The following is an 18,786-nucleotide window of genomic DNA, read 5'->3' on the forward strand; positions in this document are numbered from 1 at the left end:
TGGAGGGGAAGAGGGGTGGAGAGTGCCATCGCATGTTGTTACCGTCATGTTTCCCCCCTTATGCGCTTTCCCTTGTTCTCTTTCGTCCTTTTCCTTGAAGGCTATTTTTACTATCTAATTTTTATAACTTGTAAATTTCTAATTTCTCAAGGACATTCATTGGTTTATCGTTATGTAACGGGTATAATAAAACTATGTCCCATTCAATATTACTGAAATGATAGTTTTAATACATATGTTCGCACGTGGTAGAGCATCTGGAATATCTTCTTGCATTCACGTGCTCTTTATAACGTACCAACACACTTCTTCCCGACTGTCCTACATACTTGTTTTTTTGCAGTTTTGACATGACAGTCTGTATACTCCTGACTTACTGAAAATACTATTGGTGTTTTCGCCATTCGAATTGAATAAAATTTTATTATTATTATTATTATTATTATTATTATCTGTTATAAATGATACGTGGATATTGTGTTTCCTAAAGACTTTAGCCAAGCCGTAATTCATGACCTTACTCTTTATTCTATTGACATAGCTCTTAGGGTGACCATTTCTTCTGGCAGAATCATGGATGATGTTTATCTCTTTATTAAGTTCATTTTTGTCTAGCGATATATTTACTGCTCTATTGATCATGCTATAAAATGCTGCTTTATTGTGTTCTCCCAGCTGGTTTGAATCTTTCCTGATTATAACATCTGTATGTGTAGGCTTTCTGAATACTTGGTAAACCAGGTTTTTTATTGTCTCTATTTACTGTTACATCTAGATAGTTCAGACTTTTATTATCTTCCAATTCGACTGGAAACATTATCTCAGTTATTTAATGGTCTAACAACTCGTTTGGTTTGAGATCCTGTTCATTAATGATAACGAATATATCATCAACAAACATCAACCATAAAGTGTAATCCTCTTATTTTGCCCACTATTTTATTAGATTCCATATGGTCCATATATATATGATGTTTATCTCTTTATTAAGTTCTTTTTTGTCTAGTGATATATATATATATTGTACCAGGAAGGCCAAGGTCCTAGCACATATAAATTAAAAACTTTATTTCCAGCATACAATTCCATCCTGATACGTGAGCAGCTGTGTGAAAGAATGTTCTAGTACCTACCACACTGCACGAGCAAGTCAGGTGACGTCACCGCCGTTGGCAGCTCACTTCCCCTACAGATATTTCTAGACGTTTTTTCATTAACTTTTTAACGCCTGGACATATTGAAATGAGACCAACGCTAAATTATAGCTAACCTTATGGAAGTAATGCCCTGCAAATTTCAAGTCAATCCCTCCAGTAGTTTTCGAAATATAACTATTTAAAGTTTGGGGAAGGATGAACACCCCTCCGTCAGCTGATTCATGGCGCCTCGCACCTGGCGTGTATATATATGCCACTGGGCCAAGTCCAGAGAGAGGGCAGTCTGACCTGTGTGGCGCGTACAGTCTGTCAGTGCAGTCTCGTCAGTGAAGAAAGTATGCTCCGTCGCGGTTCGCGAGGACGTGGTTATGGCCATGATCGAACGCCGTTGAACTAGTACCGTACGTGAAGTTCCAATACGCCGCGATGACGGTAAAATTCTAGACGTTTCCGTAATATAACATTTGTGAAATTATTGACTGAATAAGACCATAATTCGGAGTGAGAATTCAAGTTACTGATATTTTACGGACTGGTACACTTTACTAATTTCGTGTAATTGTGGACTATGACGATATCTTAAATTATCGTGTGTGGCAAAACGGAAATCATAATTTACGACAATTATTAATTATTCTAGGACATATTCTTTTAAGACAGTATAACAGTGAACTGTGTGTAACCTTATTTTCTTAACATTTGTTCCATAACAGGACAAGACTTTGCTATTTTTTCCAGTGAACTTTCTCGATCTTTCGATCAACACTATAATAAACTCAGAGAACATTAAGTTTTTATGGTTATATTAAATAATTCCGACTAGTGTTATATAAACACGACCATATAATCACCTTAATCCGCCAACAAGAATTGTTCAGAGACTGTGATAAAAACTATTGCAAATTACGTTTTCAAGTGTTTGAACTGTGTTTATTACTTCGCAATCATAATTTCGGACGTAATCAGTGACGATTATGAACTGTGTTTTGTGCCACACGGACTGTAAATATTAATTTAATATCGTAAAATTAGAGTTAAAACAGAACTGTGTATCAGTGAGTGGTAATAATCTCCGTGATTAAATAGTGCCAATTGAACTTTCCGTGTGCTAATATCACCTCCAAGAGTGACGAAAACCTTGGCGAAATATTACATCCTGCTACATCGAACATCATTCCTTGTAAGCAGATATTTCTGTTCTGAGTGAGTAATTACAAACTGACTGACTTTTACCAAACAGTTAATCCAATACAGTGATATTATCAGTGCTTCGTGTGAAAAGTATTCCATAATTTTCTCGTCGTATCAAAGAAGTTCACATTCTGTGACAAATTTATTTCAAAGTTAATAATTTATTCAAATTCACGTTACCTAGATAGACTTTAGGGTTTTCAGGTGTTTTGTTATCATTTCTTACAATCCAGACTGAGACACACTCCCCAAGAGTTTAAATATTTTACTCAATTTTTCATGATAATTGTGTGTTTTCATTTTTGTGTAATTTAAAACTTAGAAAGACTCTAGGTGCAAAATTGATATCTTATGTTCTCACGAGATTTAAAAAGACTGTAGGATATTAATGTCCCACGAAGGAGTGATATTTATTTTCAAACTGATTTCAAGAAGGTCATGATATAAATCTTTGATTTTGACAAATATTGATGATAGATTTGTGTTCTACAGTAAGATTGCAGGGTGATCTATCTTTTGATATTATTAATAAATTTTATAGAAAAAGATATAACCATCTATTATTCGCCCTGCGATTCTATCCTTCTCTGTATCGGCTCCAAAAACACCGTACACTACCTGAGATCCTTCTCATGCCCAAAATCCACTATCATTTCTTTTTTTTGCTAGGGGATTTACGTTGCACCGACACAGATAGGTCTTATGGCGACGATGGGATAGGAAAAGCCTAGGAGTTGGAAGGAAGCGGCCGTGGCCTTATTTAAGGTACAGCCCCAGCATTTTCCTGGTGTGAAAATGGGAAACCACGGAAAACCATCTTCAGGGCTGCCGATAGTGGGATTCGAACCTACTATATCCCGGATGCAAGCTCACGGCCAACTCGCCCGGTCACTATCATTTCCTGGTACAGTATATATATATATATATATATATATTTGTACCGGTTACAACCTGTTCATGCCGTATTGTTTTACCATTAATTGTACTTCATTATCACTCATGACGTTCAAAGCCAAGTTGGTTTGTTTACATTCGGATGAGCGAGCAGGCGAGCCGCCAACAGCTATGCGTGTGCCGTAGCTGCAGGGACAAGATAGACTAACCGCCTAACACCACATGTAACCTGCATGGCCTGGTATGTTCTGGATATGAACGTCACGCCTTCACGAACATTCAATTTTAAAAACATTTTAAAACTTCTGTAATAGTATTTGCAGCAACTTGAGCACACACACCACACTGCAAACACCTGTATGTATGTACATGTCTATCTCTGTCTCTTATCTTATGTTACAGGGAACCAAGCGAGGGAGGATTGAGAGAAGAAACTCCACGACGAAGGCAACACAGCCATAATAAGAGACAACCCAATCCACCCCCGCCTCCCGCCAGTGACAAGGGAGTGAACAGAAAACCACCCTGCAGCCATTACTTAATGATTTAATTTACTAAATTTCCAGGATATGAGAGTGGAAGAGCGGCCCGCACTCTACCGAGAAACGTATAAATGTATGGATGTATTTATATATGTGTATATATAGTTGCAGAGACAAGTGTGTGCCACCAACACCACAAAGAAGGGATGTTATCAGGTGAGAAGAAGAAGCCCCTTACCCCAAGTAAGGCTTGGCTATACTCCCCTTCTCCATAAAGGAGACTTGGCACCAGGGTCCGCTGGCTGCTGGACCAAGGGACTAACCTGTGGCCCAAAGCCCAGACACCAGCGGACCCGAGCCACACCAGGCAGTGACAAAAGCTAGGAAAATGGTTATGGTTGCATGACACATACTCCTAACTAACACAACCTCTGGATGTTTCCGGCCCACATCCTTGCATGTGCTATTAAAAGATGTCAGGTTTTACATGTAGGCTCTTTCTATTTTTTTGCCTATGTGGTTTTTCCCTGACCCTTCAATACCACACCTTAATACCATCCAACCAATACAAACTCGCCTCGTAACGTGTCTAACATGAAAACAGGCAAATACTCCTTGTATCATATCCCACTCTTCCCAGCTATCTCTTTCTACTTAGAACTAATAGCATGTCGGAGATAATGTAGATTGTGTCGATTGCCACGATGGGGGAGCGGGCTACGGGGGCCCCACCCGTAAAAAAAAATGTATCGGACAGTCGTAGTGGGGAGGCCAGCCTGACTCTCCCCACTACAGGTTATTGTTCGTCAAAGTGCTGACCGAGGCTATCTCGAATATTCAAAGTCTTCATATGGGACTTAAACTCTGGCGGTCAAGTCAAACTTATAAATTGTGTGTATATGAACTCTAATGTATAACATAGTCTTTATAATGGAGTTAAGCCATGTATTGGACTTAAGTGACAACAGTAAAGTATAACTTATATCCTGTGCGCATGTAGAAACTTCTCGATATAACTTACTTTCGTTCTTGTGGAACTGAGTTCATTACCACGTTGCCTGTGTGAAACTTGATCTCCGAACCAATATTAATTTAAATGTGACACTACTGCAATATTCTAGGAACTGTGATATTTCTCTTTAGATCTCATTCAGCAGAGCTTAATCTCTGAACACATATCATTAATTTCAGTAAGACACTATTACGTTATACTATTAACTGTGATATTTTTTCTTTAAATCTAAGTCAGCATAATCTCCTTAATAGACAAGAGTGTTTATGAAAGTGTTCTAACTTTCTCATGAATGTTAATGCAAGTGATTACCATGGTAAAATATAATCGTGTGCTATGACACGAGTGTTTCACCCCGAATTCAAACTTTTTTTTTTTCAATTCAAATTGTGCATTATTTCTTCTGAACAGTGTGTAAATTATTTGTGTGTGACTGACAGCAGTATCTTTGGTAAACTCTCAAACAGTCACCTATTTATTTTATGTCAAGTGTGCCTAACAACGAACTGTGTTCTTCGTCAAAGTGTTTAGTGTTATTGGATGATTGACAGCAGTGTCTTTGATAAACTCTAGAGCAGTCATACATTTCTTTCAATGTCAAGTGCTACTTTATTTAGTGGAAAATCACCACGAACTGTGCCAAGTGTGTGAACAATTTTCAGTTTCATTATTTCTATTCATTCTATTTTCTTCCAGTCTTGATGCTACCCGCATCTTCATTGTTAGTGAACTTAGAAATTCTATCTACAAGATTAACAGTGAATTCAACTGAATATCACAACCACATTAAATGAAACAGTGCTGTTAAACCAAAGTGTCAGGGGACTGTGTAATTCTGGACACTCGTATAAGTTATGTGACGAGTAATTACCCCGCAACATCGTTGGAGATCGTCCAGAACATCGAAAGTTCGAGACCCAAACCCATATCAAATCAACCTGGGTGTTCCGGCCTTTTTCTCAACGTAATATTGGCAGCTTCCAGAACGTATTCCAGCCCCGTTCAGCCTGGTGAACTGGGAGCACAGGTCATCAAAAGGCGATGTTGAAGACAGCGACTATCAACAGTAAGGTGATGTGCACTTTAAAATGCGTTTTCTGAATAAAAAACTATTATTCAATCTATTTAAAAATGTTCTTGCAGATAGGACTCTGCCTCCTGTACCAAACCCTAGCTAGAAATCACCCAGTATTGCCCTGAGAACTACTTCATGCTAAATTTAAAATTAATTCATAAAGTTGGGTTATTTTACTGGTACAATATATATATATATATATATATATGCAATGATACCAGACACTGGTGATCCCATGGCCAGCCCTTTAATTTGTTTGTACACATTGTTATTAAAAGTAAAAAAGTTGCTTTTTAGTGTGAACATGAATAAGTTGATGAATCCATCTATTTCTACTTTAGTCAACTGGCTGTATGTGTTTAAGTTATCCTTAACAATGTTGATAGTCTCCATAATTGGGATGTTCCCATAAACTTACATTTTTGTCCTATTACAAAATTCTATAGTATTGCATAGACTAGTATCTACATTAAATCTGTAATATTTCTTTAAAAAAGAGTACTATAGATTTTTGTAATAGGACAAAAAGGTAGGTTTTTTCGGAAGAAAATACTATCCGTAGCTTTGATGTTAAGGATATGTACTCAAACATCCCGATTACGGAGACTATTAACATTGTTAAGGATAACTTGAACACATAGAGCCAGTTGAGTAAAGTAGAAGTAGATGAATTCATCAACTTATTAACGTTCACACTAGGAAACAACTTTTTTACACCGGGCAAGTTGGCCGTGCGCATAGAGGCGCGCGGCTGTGAGCTTGTATCCAGGAGATAGTAGGTTCAAATCCCACTATTGGCAGCCCTGAAAATGGTTTTCCGTGGTTTCCCATTTTCACACCAGGTAAATGCTGGGGCTGTACCTTAATTAAGGCCACAGCCGCTTCCTTCCAACTCCTAGGCCTCTCCTATCCCATCGTCGCCATAAAACCTATCTGTGTCGGTGCGACGTAAAGCCCCCTAGCAAAAAAGAAAAAAACTTTTTTACATTTAATAACGTGTACAAACAAGTTAAAGGGTTGGCCATGGGATCACAAGCGTCTGGTATTCTTGCAGATAAATATATGGACCATCTGGAATCTAATAAAATAGTGGGCAAAATGCGAGGATTAGATTTATTGTTGAGGTTTGTTGATGATATGTTTGTTATCATTAACAAATAGGATCTCAAACCAAACGAGCTGTTAGACCATTTGAATAACTTAGATAAACATATAATGTTTACATTTGAATTGGATGATAATAAAAGTCTGAACTATCTAGACGTAACAGTAACTAGAGATAATAAAAACCTGGTTTATCAACTATTCAGAAAGCCTGCACATACAGATGTTGTAATCAGGAAAGACTCGAACCACCTGGGAGAACACAAGAAGTGGTGTTTTATAGCATGATCACTAGAGCAGTAAATATGTATGTATGTATGTATGTTCAGTCATCAGCCCGAAGGCTGGTTGGATCCTCAACAGCTCCACCATCAGCTGTCATAGATGGCCTAGGCATCACTGAAGAGGCTTACTAGGGAAATGAGGAATGAGGTAGTTTCCCGTTGCTTTCCTCACCAAGCCCACTGAAATGCATGCATCAACTGACCCTATGAGCAACATTTTCACACCATTCATAGTAGGGACTGGCTGCATAAGGAATGGCATTACTAACATCGCACATACCTCAGTCATTTTCATATTGTCAGAGCCAAGGATAAGACTATGACAGGTCTATGAAAGTAACAAAATTGCTCTAGCCTATACCAGAAGACATAGTGCACTGTAAACACTAGGTCCTGCCGGTAAAAGCGTGCAGTAAATATACCACTAGATAAAAATGAATTTAATAAAGAGATAAACATCATCCACAATATTGCCATAAGGAATGGTTACCCTGAGAGCTTATCAACCAATTTCTTTTTTGAATTTTAAAGACTTTATGATATTATTATTCTCTTCCTAAATTTGATTTTCTTTTTCTTAATAAATCGTAAAAGGTTGTTTCATTTAAAGATTTTTCAGGAGAATAAGATATTTTAGATATAAGATAAGTTCTCGAGTCTAGGTATTGGTCCTCAGGTATATCGGATGGTGACATCCATCGAACTTACTGTCAGACAGATAATGTAAGATTACAGCATGTCGATTCTTTTCAGATCCCACGTTAAACAACAAGATACTTAAACACCCTGAGAAGCTCGCTGGGATTCTTTTATGAATACCCACCTGGATGCAGGGAGGGCATAGATGAATAGATCAGTTTGCAAATATAGAGATAGTGAATGAAGTTGATGAGATAAGGGCAATTTGGGAAATGTTGATCATATGAAGAAAATATTGATAAATTCCATTTTGAGATACTCTGAACTTGATCAGTTGGTTCTGAAGGGAAGTGTACCGGATAAGGATTGTAGGATTATATCAGGCAAAATATATCAAACAGATTAAAATATGTTATATATTAAAGGATGTTAGAGTTATGTAGAAATAAAATTGTTAGTAGAGGACAGGGTTTCATGGAGATCTGTATGTAACTTTTATATAAACCAAGGTGAAGAGGCAACAAACATGTGATATAACTGGGATTTCATGAACTTGGCTAGAATTTTAATCTGATTGCTGCAAGTGTGGTTTTTGAAAGGAAATGTCATGACCTTTTGGTTAGGGTTCGCTGCAAACTGTAGATCCTACGGCCTTGATCATGATATCAGCAGTCATGTAGAACTGGAGGTCTCTGTGTCAACAATCAAATAAAACCCCAAGCTTGTTAGTCTATGGAATGATGACTTGAGTACAATAACGGTGATATATTTTTCTGCCTTGTGTTTCAGTGCAAGGTCATTGGAAGTAATATACGGCTGCAGCATCTTGTAAATACTTCATTTGCTGTGTGAAATGGACCTGGAAGTGGAGGTCAAAGAGGAACTAGTCTGGCTTGAAGGAACATCAAGTACTTCAGTTGTAAGTATCATTTCAGATATCTTACAGTGATCAGAATTCAACGGCTGGTAGTTGAACAATTTTTTCTGGTTACTGTCAGTGTATCTCAAAGTCAACACCGCTATGAAGGCCTAGTTTCAATGAATATTTTGCAGATAAAGAGTGCGATTTTCATTTTTCTTTGCTTTGTCAATCTCTACATACTACATCAGGGCTCTCCAACCTTTTCTTGTACTGGGATGCACCTGACTCTTGGCTGTGGAGGCTTGGGTGCCGTTTGATTATTACAATAATAATACAGACACATGTTGGGTAATATCGACTGAACATTTTTAAACATGCTGTTATAGTTAGTGTGAAATCTGTCATTGCATGTTCGCTTCAGGTTGAAGAAAATATGGTGTGTAGCTGGAAAATGATGGAATTAATTTATTCACGAATATTGTTTATTTATATTAATCTATACAGGTCGAATGCCCTCTAACATTTTTCTCTGTTGCTGTTTATTCTTTTCTTGAATACCTGTACAGATTTTGGAAATGGACCAAACACTTCCCCAGGTAATCTGTTCCACTCCTTCACGCCCTTCACAATGAATGAAATTTATCCCAATCATTTCTGCTAAAATCCCGTTTAATTTCATACTTGTGATCAGCCTTGCCGATATCATTATTTTCCAACTGAAGCCTCTCACAGATTTCTTCCCAAGCTCCCTCTCCTGTATAGGCTCTATATAATCCTATAAGTCTAGTTTTCTCCCTTCTCTTACTTTAAGATTCCTGCCCAAGTTCCTCTAACATTTCTGATACACTACTTTTTCTTGTGAAATCCCCTGTTATAAATCTTGCTGCTTTCCTCTGTGCACCATCTATTTTTTATTAGCTATTCCTGGTGATGATCACAAACTCTCTGCATATTCCAATAATGGACAAACCATACTTAAGTAACTTTTCTCTTTTAAGTTTTTTTTTTGTTTTATTTCAATTTATCTACACATTTATATTCTTAATAATCGCAGATACATGTTCTAACAATCAGAAAGATCATAGTTTTATTTACACAGGCCATCTGATGTATCGGATGCTATGCACTTAGGCCAGTACAACAACACTAGTTACTTAGCATTATATTGCACAATAATGTTACAAGCTAGGCAGTGTTATAAAGTTGGCTTTTCTAATCCAATTTACACTGTAAAGTAGATCTACAATTTCTACCAAAGACTTATCACAATACTGTATAGGTCCTGCACTATGTATGGTTATATACTTACTGATATGATATCCACAGAAGCATTTCAGGTGAAGTTCAAACTGGTCAAGCTGATCCACTTTTCGGATGTCACTATATGACTTGAACACCGCAGGGATAATACATCATTGAGGAGTTAATCTATTTTTATTTTTGTTATGATGTTGTTCATTAACAAGAATAAGACTTTGCATAGATATATCGAACCAAAGCACAAATATATTTTGAAAGAGAAATGTTATTTTAGTACGCAAGACATACAGTAGTTACATTTTATTTTGAATAGCATTTACAACACTTATAATGCCTATAATACCAGGAGCATTCCCCTGTAATTCAAGATTCATCTAATTGAATTTGGAAGTGATATATGCTAAGAAAGGTAAATCTGTCAGCCAAACCATATTATCAAGTTCCTCATAACACTGTCCAACATATGATTTTAAAATTGTCTTGTCTCATTCAGAAGACAGCAGAACCTTTATTGAGTTCTTCCTCTACTAAAATCACTTTGCCACTATAATGAATTACATCACCATGTTCGACATCTAACAGGGACAAAATCTTCTTGAGAAATCAGCAACACATGGAGGATGATCTGAAGTAGTTTAAAATGTGTCTGACCTCATTCATAACATACTCAAACTTCAGCACCATATCACATGAAGCTTCCTGGTGAATAATGCAGTAAATGAAAGAAAGTGTGGAAATGATATATCTTTAGCACAAAGAGGAAGAATCCTGTTTTTTTAAGTCATTACAGACACTCGGTATTCAAAGCTGTAAGTTACCTACCTTCATAAATTTTAGGAATGAATAAAAAATTGTCCTCTCCCCTGGGTGCTTGTTTGAGGGGAAACTCTTCCTGTGCTATCAAATCAGAAAACACCATTGTAATAAATATGCACAAATCTGTAATGTCCAACATGTCCATACTTTCATGAAACAGCAATTAAAAATATTCACACAACTATAAATCACTATTTGACATATACTGAGTCTATTTAACTGAAGTGAACTGAATGTTTCTGTTCGATGAAAGAAGTACAGATTTATTTTTTGCAACATTCAAACAGAGATTCAGTAGCACTGATCATTGCTTATTGTACTACTTTGTCATCACTAAAAGTCTTCTTTCTTGTATCTAGGGCATGGCGAATTTTGTAAGAAGCTATCGTCATATTGCTTGATTACAGAACAGGCTTTGTAATGGTAGATGGCTGCAATGTTAATTTGGATTTAAGACCCTTAACTTGTGTCTCCTTATGTCTGAATTGTTTGGGAATTCACTATTGATGTTCTTATGCTCAGTTAAAAATATGTTGCTCTAAGTTACTTTTCTGGGAAAACACACACACCAATATGACTTTGAATTCAAGAAAAGAGTATTACTCCTCCCATTCACAATTAAAACTGTAGGTTCATAACCATTTAACCATTATCAGAATCACTGGATGGGGTCATAGGAGTAAGATGTGGTCCTGTGATGGAAGTGTGGTGTCAAAACATAGCAAATGCCACATTCATGCAAAGGCCCCTTGGCAACAGCTAAATATTGTAAGGGCAGGAAAGCTAAGGGAGACAATCAGGATTGCTGGAGGTTGGTGTTGGGCTGACCACTCAAAACAGGAAATATCATGTAGCGAATAATGATGAAGAAAAGTGGAAAACAGCCTGGGTGGCTTACGTAGGTGCACAAAAAACCAAGCAGAAGTTGCTATCAGGGAGACAGCTGTAAGAAACTGCATTATTTGCCGGAGAGTGAGGGTCCCAGATGTAGACCGTTCACTGTCAGGCTTTGCTTATTTTCAAAGGGCAGTTAAGACTTAAGGACTGACAACAATTGAAAGCAAACACTTAAAACAATAGGTTTGACATTTATTACAACTAGCACTTTATATAACACAAATAACAAAATTTAACAATTTAATCTTGCCGATATTGGTTTGGATTCTTCTCCAAACGTTGCCTAATATACTACAACTTCCTTCTCCAACCATAACGAAGCCTGCATTTTACTGCAATGTAAATACAATAGCCATTAGCCCACATCTGGCTTGAATAAAAATAAGAATTATTGTGGGGGAACCTCCTCGTAGCAATGGTTGGATTATCAGAAAATTAGAAAATTAAACACAATAAGCTATCCCATGTTATCTTAAACTATCCTAGGCTATCGTGATAGCATCTACACAAAAAAATTCATAAATTTTAAATTAATGAAGAAAATTAATTGATAATGGCATCATTCAACTTTGCAAATATTATTAGAAATATTACATTATTATCATACTTCTTCATGGACAAATTCCATTAATATTATTTTGACTTTCTGGTGTGAATTCCACTGAACTACACTCTTGAAAATATTTCCATTAATGTCATTTTACGTAATCATATGTATTCAAGACTTTACAAAATGAATTACGTTCACAAGAATTATTATTTCCATGAAAATCCTTCTGAACTGCTTTGAATAATGTATAACATTAATTAACTTATGTTACTCGATGCCTTAAAAGTAGATTTTACAAGATTTACAATTTTGGTACTTTTCTCATACGATTTTGAAATAATACACACCTATTCATTTTTAAATGGTACATTAATGCCAACTTTACATATGTAAAATTCATATAAAGTTTACTGAAGGTATTAATCCTATCAAAATAAGTCATCACAAACAACGCCGGAATAACCTGGGCCCAACATGATGAACACGTGGCCAGGTCAGAACCACATTTCAATAAATCACAGAAAAATATCACATACTACTGCACTCATTCCACACTCACGAATAATACATGATTAATATTTACATATATTACAATCAGATTCTGGAATTTAAATTTAAGTTTTTTTTATTTTCCTATCCATGGAATATTCAGATGACAGTATCTGCTAAAACGTTGCGCTCTACACTCACAGAAATGTGATTGAATCTATGCAATCAGTTGGAAAGGAAAATTGCCAAGTTATCACAACGTTGATAATCTAGAAAATCAGCGATTCGATATTCAGAAGAATTGGTCCTCAAATACCACGCACATCAATATTGGTCAAACGTTAATGTCATTGGAGATATGGTTCATGAGTCGCGATAAACTATTATTACTCCTAAATCTCATCCACATTATTTAACACGTGCTCCAAATTCACAGAAGGCATGGTTCTCAAGATACATGCTTCTCCAATAAAATTACACAATTAATCCCTCAGGATCTGCTGTATTCCAGGCTCATAATCCACTAATAGAGCACGCATCAAACATAACACAATAATAGCAAATAACATTTACCAGTCATGGCCATTAAATTTAAGTTTAACCCGACCTTCAACTTTATTATTATTATTATTATTAGCTGATTATTAATTCTGCCAAAAATCTGAATTTGTCACCAAATCTGATGACACTACCTTGCATAAATCCATTGAATAGTGTAAGGTGAAATATGCTCTGAAATTCAACATATCAGACACGGCGGAATTTTGTCCCACACGAGTTCACATATTTGAAATCACTTCACAAAAAATCTTTTATCGGAGAGGTCCAGGATTTTTAAATAGCATTCTAAGGGACATTTACAACAATATTAGAGGACATTCATTGACTAACTACACTAATAGAGTCCAACAAATCATGCACACACAATGTAACAACACTACCATTACCCCATAAGAAAGAAGAATGGAAATATTGCCAAAAGGCTGTAATCTAACAGAAATACTATCATCAATGATTAGGATCGTACTACTTCTACAAAGATGAACATAGAAATTATTATAATAAGGTACTTAATTTTCTGGTGAAATTGGATCTCGCCATCGATGAAAGAATCTGCTCACATGTTGATCTGCTTACATGGCAGTCTGCATCCAGTCGTTATCTCCCCCATGTGAGATGGTGCCTGCATTTTTAACACTGCATGTCGAGCGCAAAGTCCATTTCCAGATTCACGTAGATCACTCTTCTAGAAGAAGGGTGAGACATTCTGGTGGAGATAATTGGGAACATGCATAATTTTCAAAAATATTTTTTTTGAAAAGTTCATCAATGAAATAGTACGTAAACATATTACATTGTGATAAGTTGCCTTGTTTTCTACCATTAAAAAAATATTTAAAAGTCTCTTTCTGGAAGGCGAGTAAAACGGCCTCTGACGTAAGCGACGGGCTGTGACGTCACGTTCCAGTAGCGCATGCAGCTCTCCCAGCCATTGTCCATCAGCTGTTACTACAAGCTGAATATTCTTTATTTGTGATCGTGAATAAATTGAAAATGACTGAGGAAGGTTTCAAGAAAGCACAGTCAGACAATCTACCATGTGTGGATGCCATAATGGTGGCATCATTCTTGAAAAATAGCGACTGTTTTGTGGCTGCAGAAATTCGCGGCTCGAAAGCAAATTGGTAAGTGATATCTTTTATATACGTACAATGTACTGTAACTCATAGTATTGGGGTAACAATGAACGTGGATAGAAATCGCTTAAATCACCTTTGCCATTTATTTCTAGATTGATTCCCATATTAGAGAATAACTTTTACATTTTCGGGCTTTCGCCATAACTAAAGTAACAAATTGGACTTTTGCACTAACATAAAAATACAGGTAGCATTATAGTACTGTAGTTCTATAACCTGTTATTCCTGAAATATGTATATATTTATGATTGGGGCAACTGGCCCCCCACTTCCTACACCCATGAAAGAGAAATATTAAATATCTTTAGTTCATTTTTCTACACCTGTACTGAACAAGAAACTATATTCATGTTACAGTGCTGGCAGAGAAAATTATGGTGACAGTGCTGTAGGTTATGTTCAAGTAAAGAGACAAAGTGGTAAATGCATAGTAAAATGCAAAATATGTCCTGAGCACAAGGTCAGATCCAAAAACTATACAGTCACACTAATTGTGGATGAGGAACCGTGCTGCATAGACAGTGTAGAATGTCATGACTGTGCTGCATCATCTGGTGAGTAAATAAACTTAGGCCTAAAAATTTTTAAAGTCTTTTGCTAATGATTACACCTTTTTCTAGAGGGAAAAAGTTTCCATTCATATAAAGACAGATATGTACTGTGAAGTCTTAAATGTGTATGGTGGAGACAGAAACACAACAACTTACAAAGTAGGGTATATACATAACAATAAAACTAGACAATTTTATAATATAAACAGTAAAAACAAATTTAATAAAGTACAGTATATAGGCCTACTTAAAGCCAGCAGAGGGGAAAGTATAACATTCTGTCATACTATTATTATAATTTATTATTTGTTCATTCATTTGTTTATTTTATACATTTTTAACAGGCCTATACAACCACAGCCCATGATTTTTCCCTTCCTTTCCACCTTAGGCTATCAGAAAACCCACAGGTGACATAATTTTGATTTCTTTCAATACAGGTGGTTGCAAACATGCAGTAGCATTTCTGATGTGGATGCACCGTCGAAGTGAGGAGAAAGCTACGACATCTGTGAAGTGCTACTGGAAAAAATCAGAGCTATCTGCCGTTGGGACATCAAAAAAATTTATCACTGCAAAAGACTTGGGCAAAAAAAAGCAAGGTACTGGGGTAACAACTAACAGCAGTGTCTCTAATGGCAGCCTCTTAAATGCTGTAGTTGTTATGGGTAAAGAGCTCAAAATCAAAAATCAACTGTGCAGGTATTTCACAGAAAGCAGCTGCATCAAAAAGCTGTCATTGCACTATCTTGCAATTAAATTTGCAGAAAGAGGTGGAGATAGTGATTCTTTTTTCAAGTTTGCTCAAGAGAACATGCCATTTGATTCTATTAAGTTAGCAGAAAGGCAAACTTTGAAACAAAATGATGATCCAGCTTGGCATGAACTCAGATATATGAGAATCACAGCATCCAAGCTCTATGAAGCAACTAGGTGCAAAACAACAAATGGGACATTTGTGGAACGAGTGATCGGTGCTGTGAAAACAAAGCAGACTAAGACAATGAAAAGGGGATGTACACTCGAAACGGATGTCATAGCCACATTACAAACACAACTTGGCATCAAAATACAAAAATCTGGTCTCCTGCTTTCTGCATCACATCCTGTGATGGGAGCTTCACCAGATGGTGTTGGAAAGGACTTTGTTGTTGAAGTGAAGTGTCCAGCTCGAGAAGCTACAGTAGGAAATTATGTCAACAATGGCAAAATTAAGGACAAGTTCCTACTGCAGATTCAAATACAGATGCATTTTTCTAAAATGAAAAAGGGTGTTTTTTGTGTTGCAGATCCAAATTTTGAAGTTACAAACAGTATTTCAGTTTATTGGGTGGACTATGATAGGGAATTGGCTATTAGAGCCATTACTAAAGGAGAGAAATTCTGGAAAGACTGCATATTTCCAGTACTTATGAGAAGTGTTAGTCCCATAAGTATTAAGTAGGCTGGCCTTTGTTTATAGAGTTTGATTTGTATTTTTAAGATTCTTTTGCAGGAAAAATAGGCCTACTATATTTACCCATATGTACTCCAAAAAATAACCCCAAATGCTAACATGGACTGATATAAGAATAGTGATAAAAAGCTGCTCTTCATGTATGACAGGTATGAATGTGTGTGGTGATGATGGTGGATGGGGTTGAGTGTGGGATGGGGGTGTAAAAGGCACCTTAAATATATATATATATATATATATATATATATATATATATCATGAAAAATAAAATACAATTGTGTGATTATCAGCAATGTGCAAAGTAAAGTAGGTAGGCCTAATTCATTTCAAAATGTAAATATATATACCAGTACACACATATATATATGTAGGCCTACATATATATGTGTGTGAACAGACTGCTTCTATGCAAATGGTTTCATTTGTAGATTACATATATACAGTATATATATTTATTGTTAATTGTCTGACTCTTAATACCTTACCAGTGGTGCTTGTAAATTAATCAGTGCACTAGCTATTACAATAACTTCATCGCACACAGCTATTAAATTATGGTCAACACATGCATGAGGTTTCAACATACTGAATTCTCTGAGTCTTCTAATTAAACGTTCTATATGAATTCTTAAGCTGGCTATTCTCTTGGTCTGCATTACATCTTCCTTTGATATTTTTCCTCCAGTAGGTACACTAGGTGGTCGAACCAGTGTGCATCCCTTTTTTATCAGAAGTGGTTCCACATGTTTGAACCCTCTGTCAGCCATAAGTGCACAGTCAGAAGGTAACTTTTTGAGGAAGTCACATTTTTCAAACAACAGGGAGTCACTTATGCGACCACCATACCCTTCAGAAATGAAATTAATGAAACCATCTGGTGTGGAAGATATAAGATACTTGACAGTATTGCAGTGTTTATATTCTGACCAAGTAAGTGCTTGGTGCACTGAATTGGATGGTTTCTCAATTTCTATTTCTAGACAGTCAATAATAGACTGAACGTTACTGTATCTTGCCCTGAATGGCATGGGCAAAAACTGTACAATTTTGCTTCTTTCAGGCCAAAATATTAATTCCTTCAGACACTGAGCTAATAAAGGGACAGTTTTACAAAAAATGCGACTAGCACAACTGGCCGAAATTCCAAAGTCATCTGCTAGAATATTAAATGGTTCAGCGAGCCTAATTTTTTTTAGTGTTAGTAAAATGTGGTTCATTTCAAGGTTAGTTTGCTTAACAAGCAAGTCCAGTACATATAAACATTGCTCTGGCAATCCAAGATACAGCTTAGGCTTACATTTAATTATTAGTTCTAGCCTAATCTTAACTATTTTATTTTTGTTTAACAATTCAATTTCACTTGCAAGTACCTCGTCTAGTTCTTCGTCACTGACACCATCTTCAACTTCATAATTAGAGTCGCTACTCTCACAGTCAGAACTACAGCTCTGTCTGGCACTCTCTTTTTTTATTGGGGATGGAACCAGATAGTTGAATTTAATTGGAGATGAGGCAGTATTTGTCACAGGGAGTTTAAGTTTAGTTTGAATGGCCTTACTTCGAAAATGAGGAACTACTTGAATTCCAACATCTGATGTGCTGGTATTAGGTGTAGACCTTTCAATTTCTTGTGAGGACAAGGTGTTTACTTCTGCCTCCTCAACATCACTTTCTTTAGCAACTTCCTGTGGTAGGGTATCTTGTATTTCTTTTGGCCTAAGCACTTCTTCAATCAACTCAGCTCGCAAACGTTTGGCAGCAGCAGGCCTCGGTGAATGAATCATTGTCCTCTTCCTGTCTGACTGGCATTCAAATATGTGGGGGATGACTCCAGATTTCATTTTAATTGGACCTCCCATTATTCTGAATTTAACCCAGTTCTCCATATCATTTTCCAGCTGAAAAATTACAGATTAAGCAAAATGTAAGAATATTAAGAACATTTTAATTAATAAATGATAACTTATGAGCTTTGCTGACCATTTGCTACTTTTCTGAAGATAAATATGACTTCATCTAGTTTTTCACAAGCTGAGCATATCAAGCAAGAACATTCCAGTGACATTTTTGTCACTCAGTATAGGAATGTATTTGAGTACTGTGATTTTTACCCTTTGGTTTACCGGCATTGATTTGGCATGTATAACCTAAAACAATATTTTAAACACCAGTAAGTAGTATCAGTAATGCATTTTCACTGCAGTGTGCAATTGTGCTATTTATTTCATTAATATTATGTTAATTATTAAAACTGAGTATAGTTAACTTAAAAGACTGAGAGCACCCCAACCGACAAGCATTGGTTTTGTAGAGATAGGCCTATACATTTTTCTTTCATAATGTACATGCCTACTTTATGTTATATTA

At 36.3% G+C, this 18,786-nt stretch overlaps 1 protein-coding gene across 1 annotated transcript in view; it reads left to right on the plus strand.

Moving 5' to 3' along the window:
- Window positions 1–3,699: 3,699 nt before the first annotated feature.
- The window catches only part of LOC136875055 (zinc finger protein OZF), a 149,919-nt gene continuing 134,832 nt past the window's right edge, over window positions 3,700–18,786 (plus strand). The window contains exons 1-2 of the mRNA XM_067148780.2: window positions 3,700–3,857; window positions 8,628–8,757. Of these exons, the coding sequence (XP_067004881.2) occupies window positions 8,692–8,757 (66 nt within the window). The 5' untranslated portion in view covers window positions 3,700–3,857; window positions 8,628–8,691. The remainder of the gene's footprint in view (window positions 3,858–8,627; window positions 8,758–18,786) is intronic.

Source organism: Anabrus simplex, chromosome 5, assembly GCF_040414725.1.
Source record: "Anabrus simplex isolate iqAnaSimp1 chromosome 5, ASM4041472v1, whole genome shotgun sequence".
Lineage (NCBI taxonomy): Eukaryota > Metazoa > Arthropoda > Insecta > Orthoptera > Tettigoniidae > Anabrus > Anabrus simplex.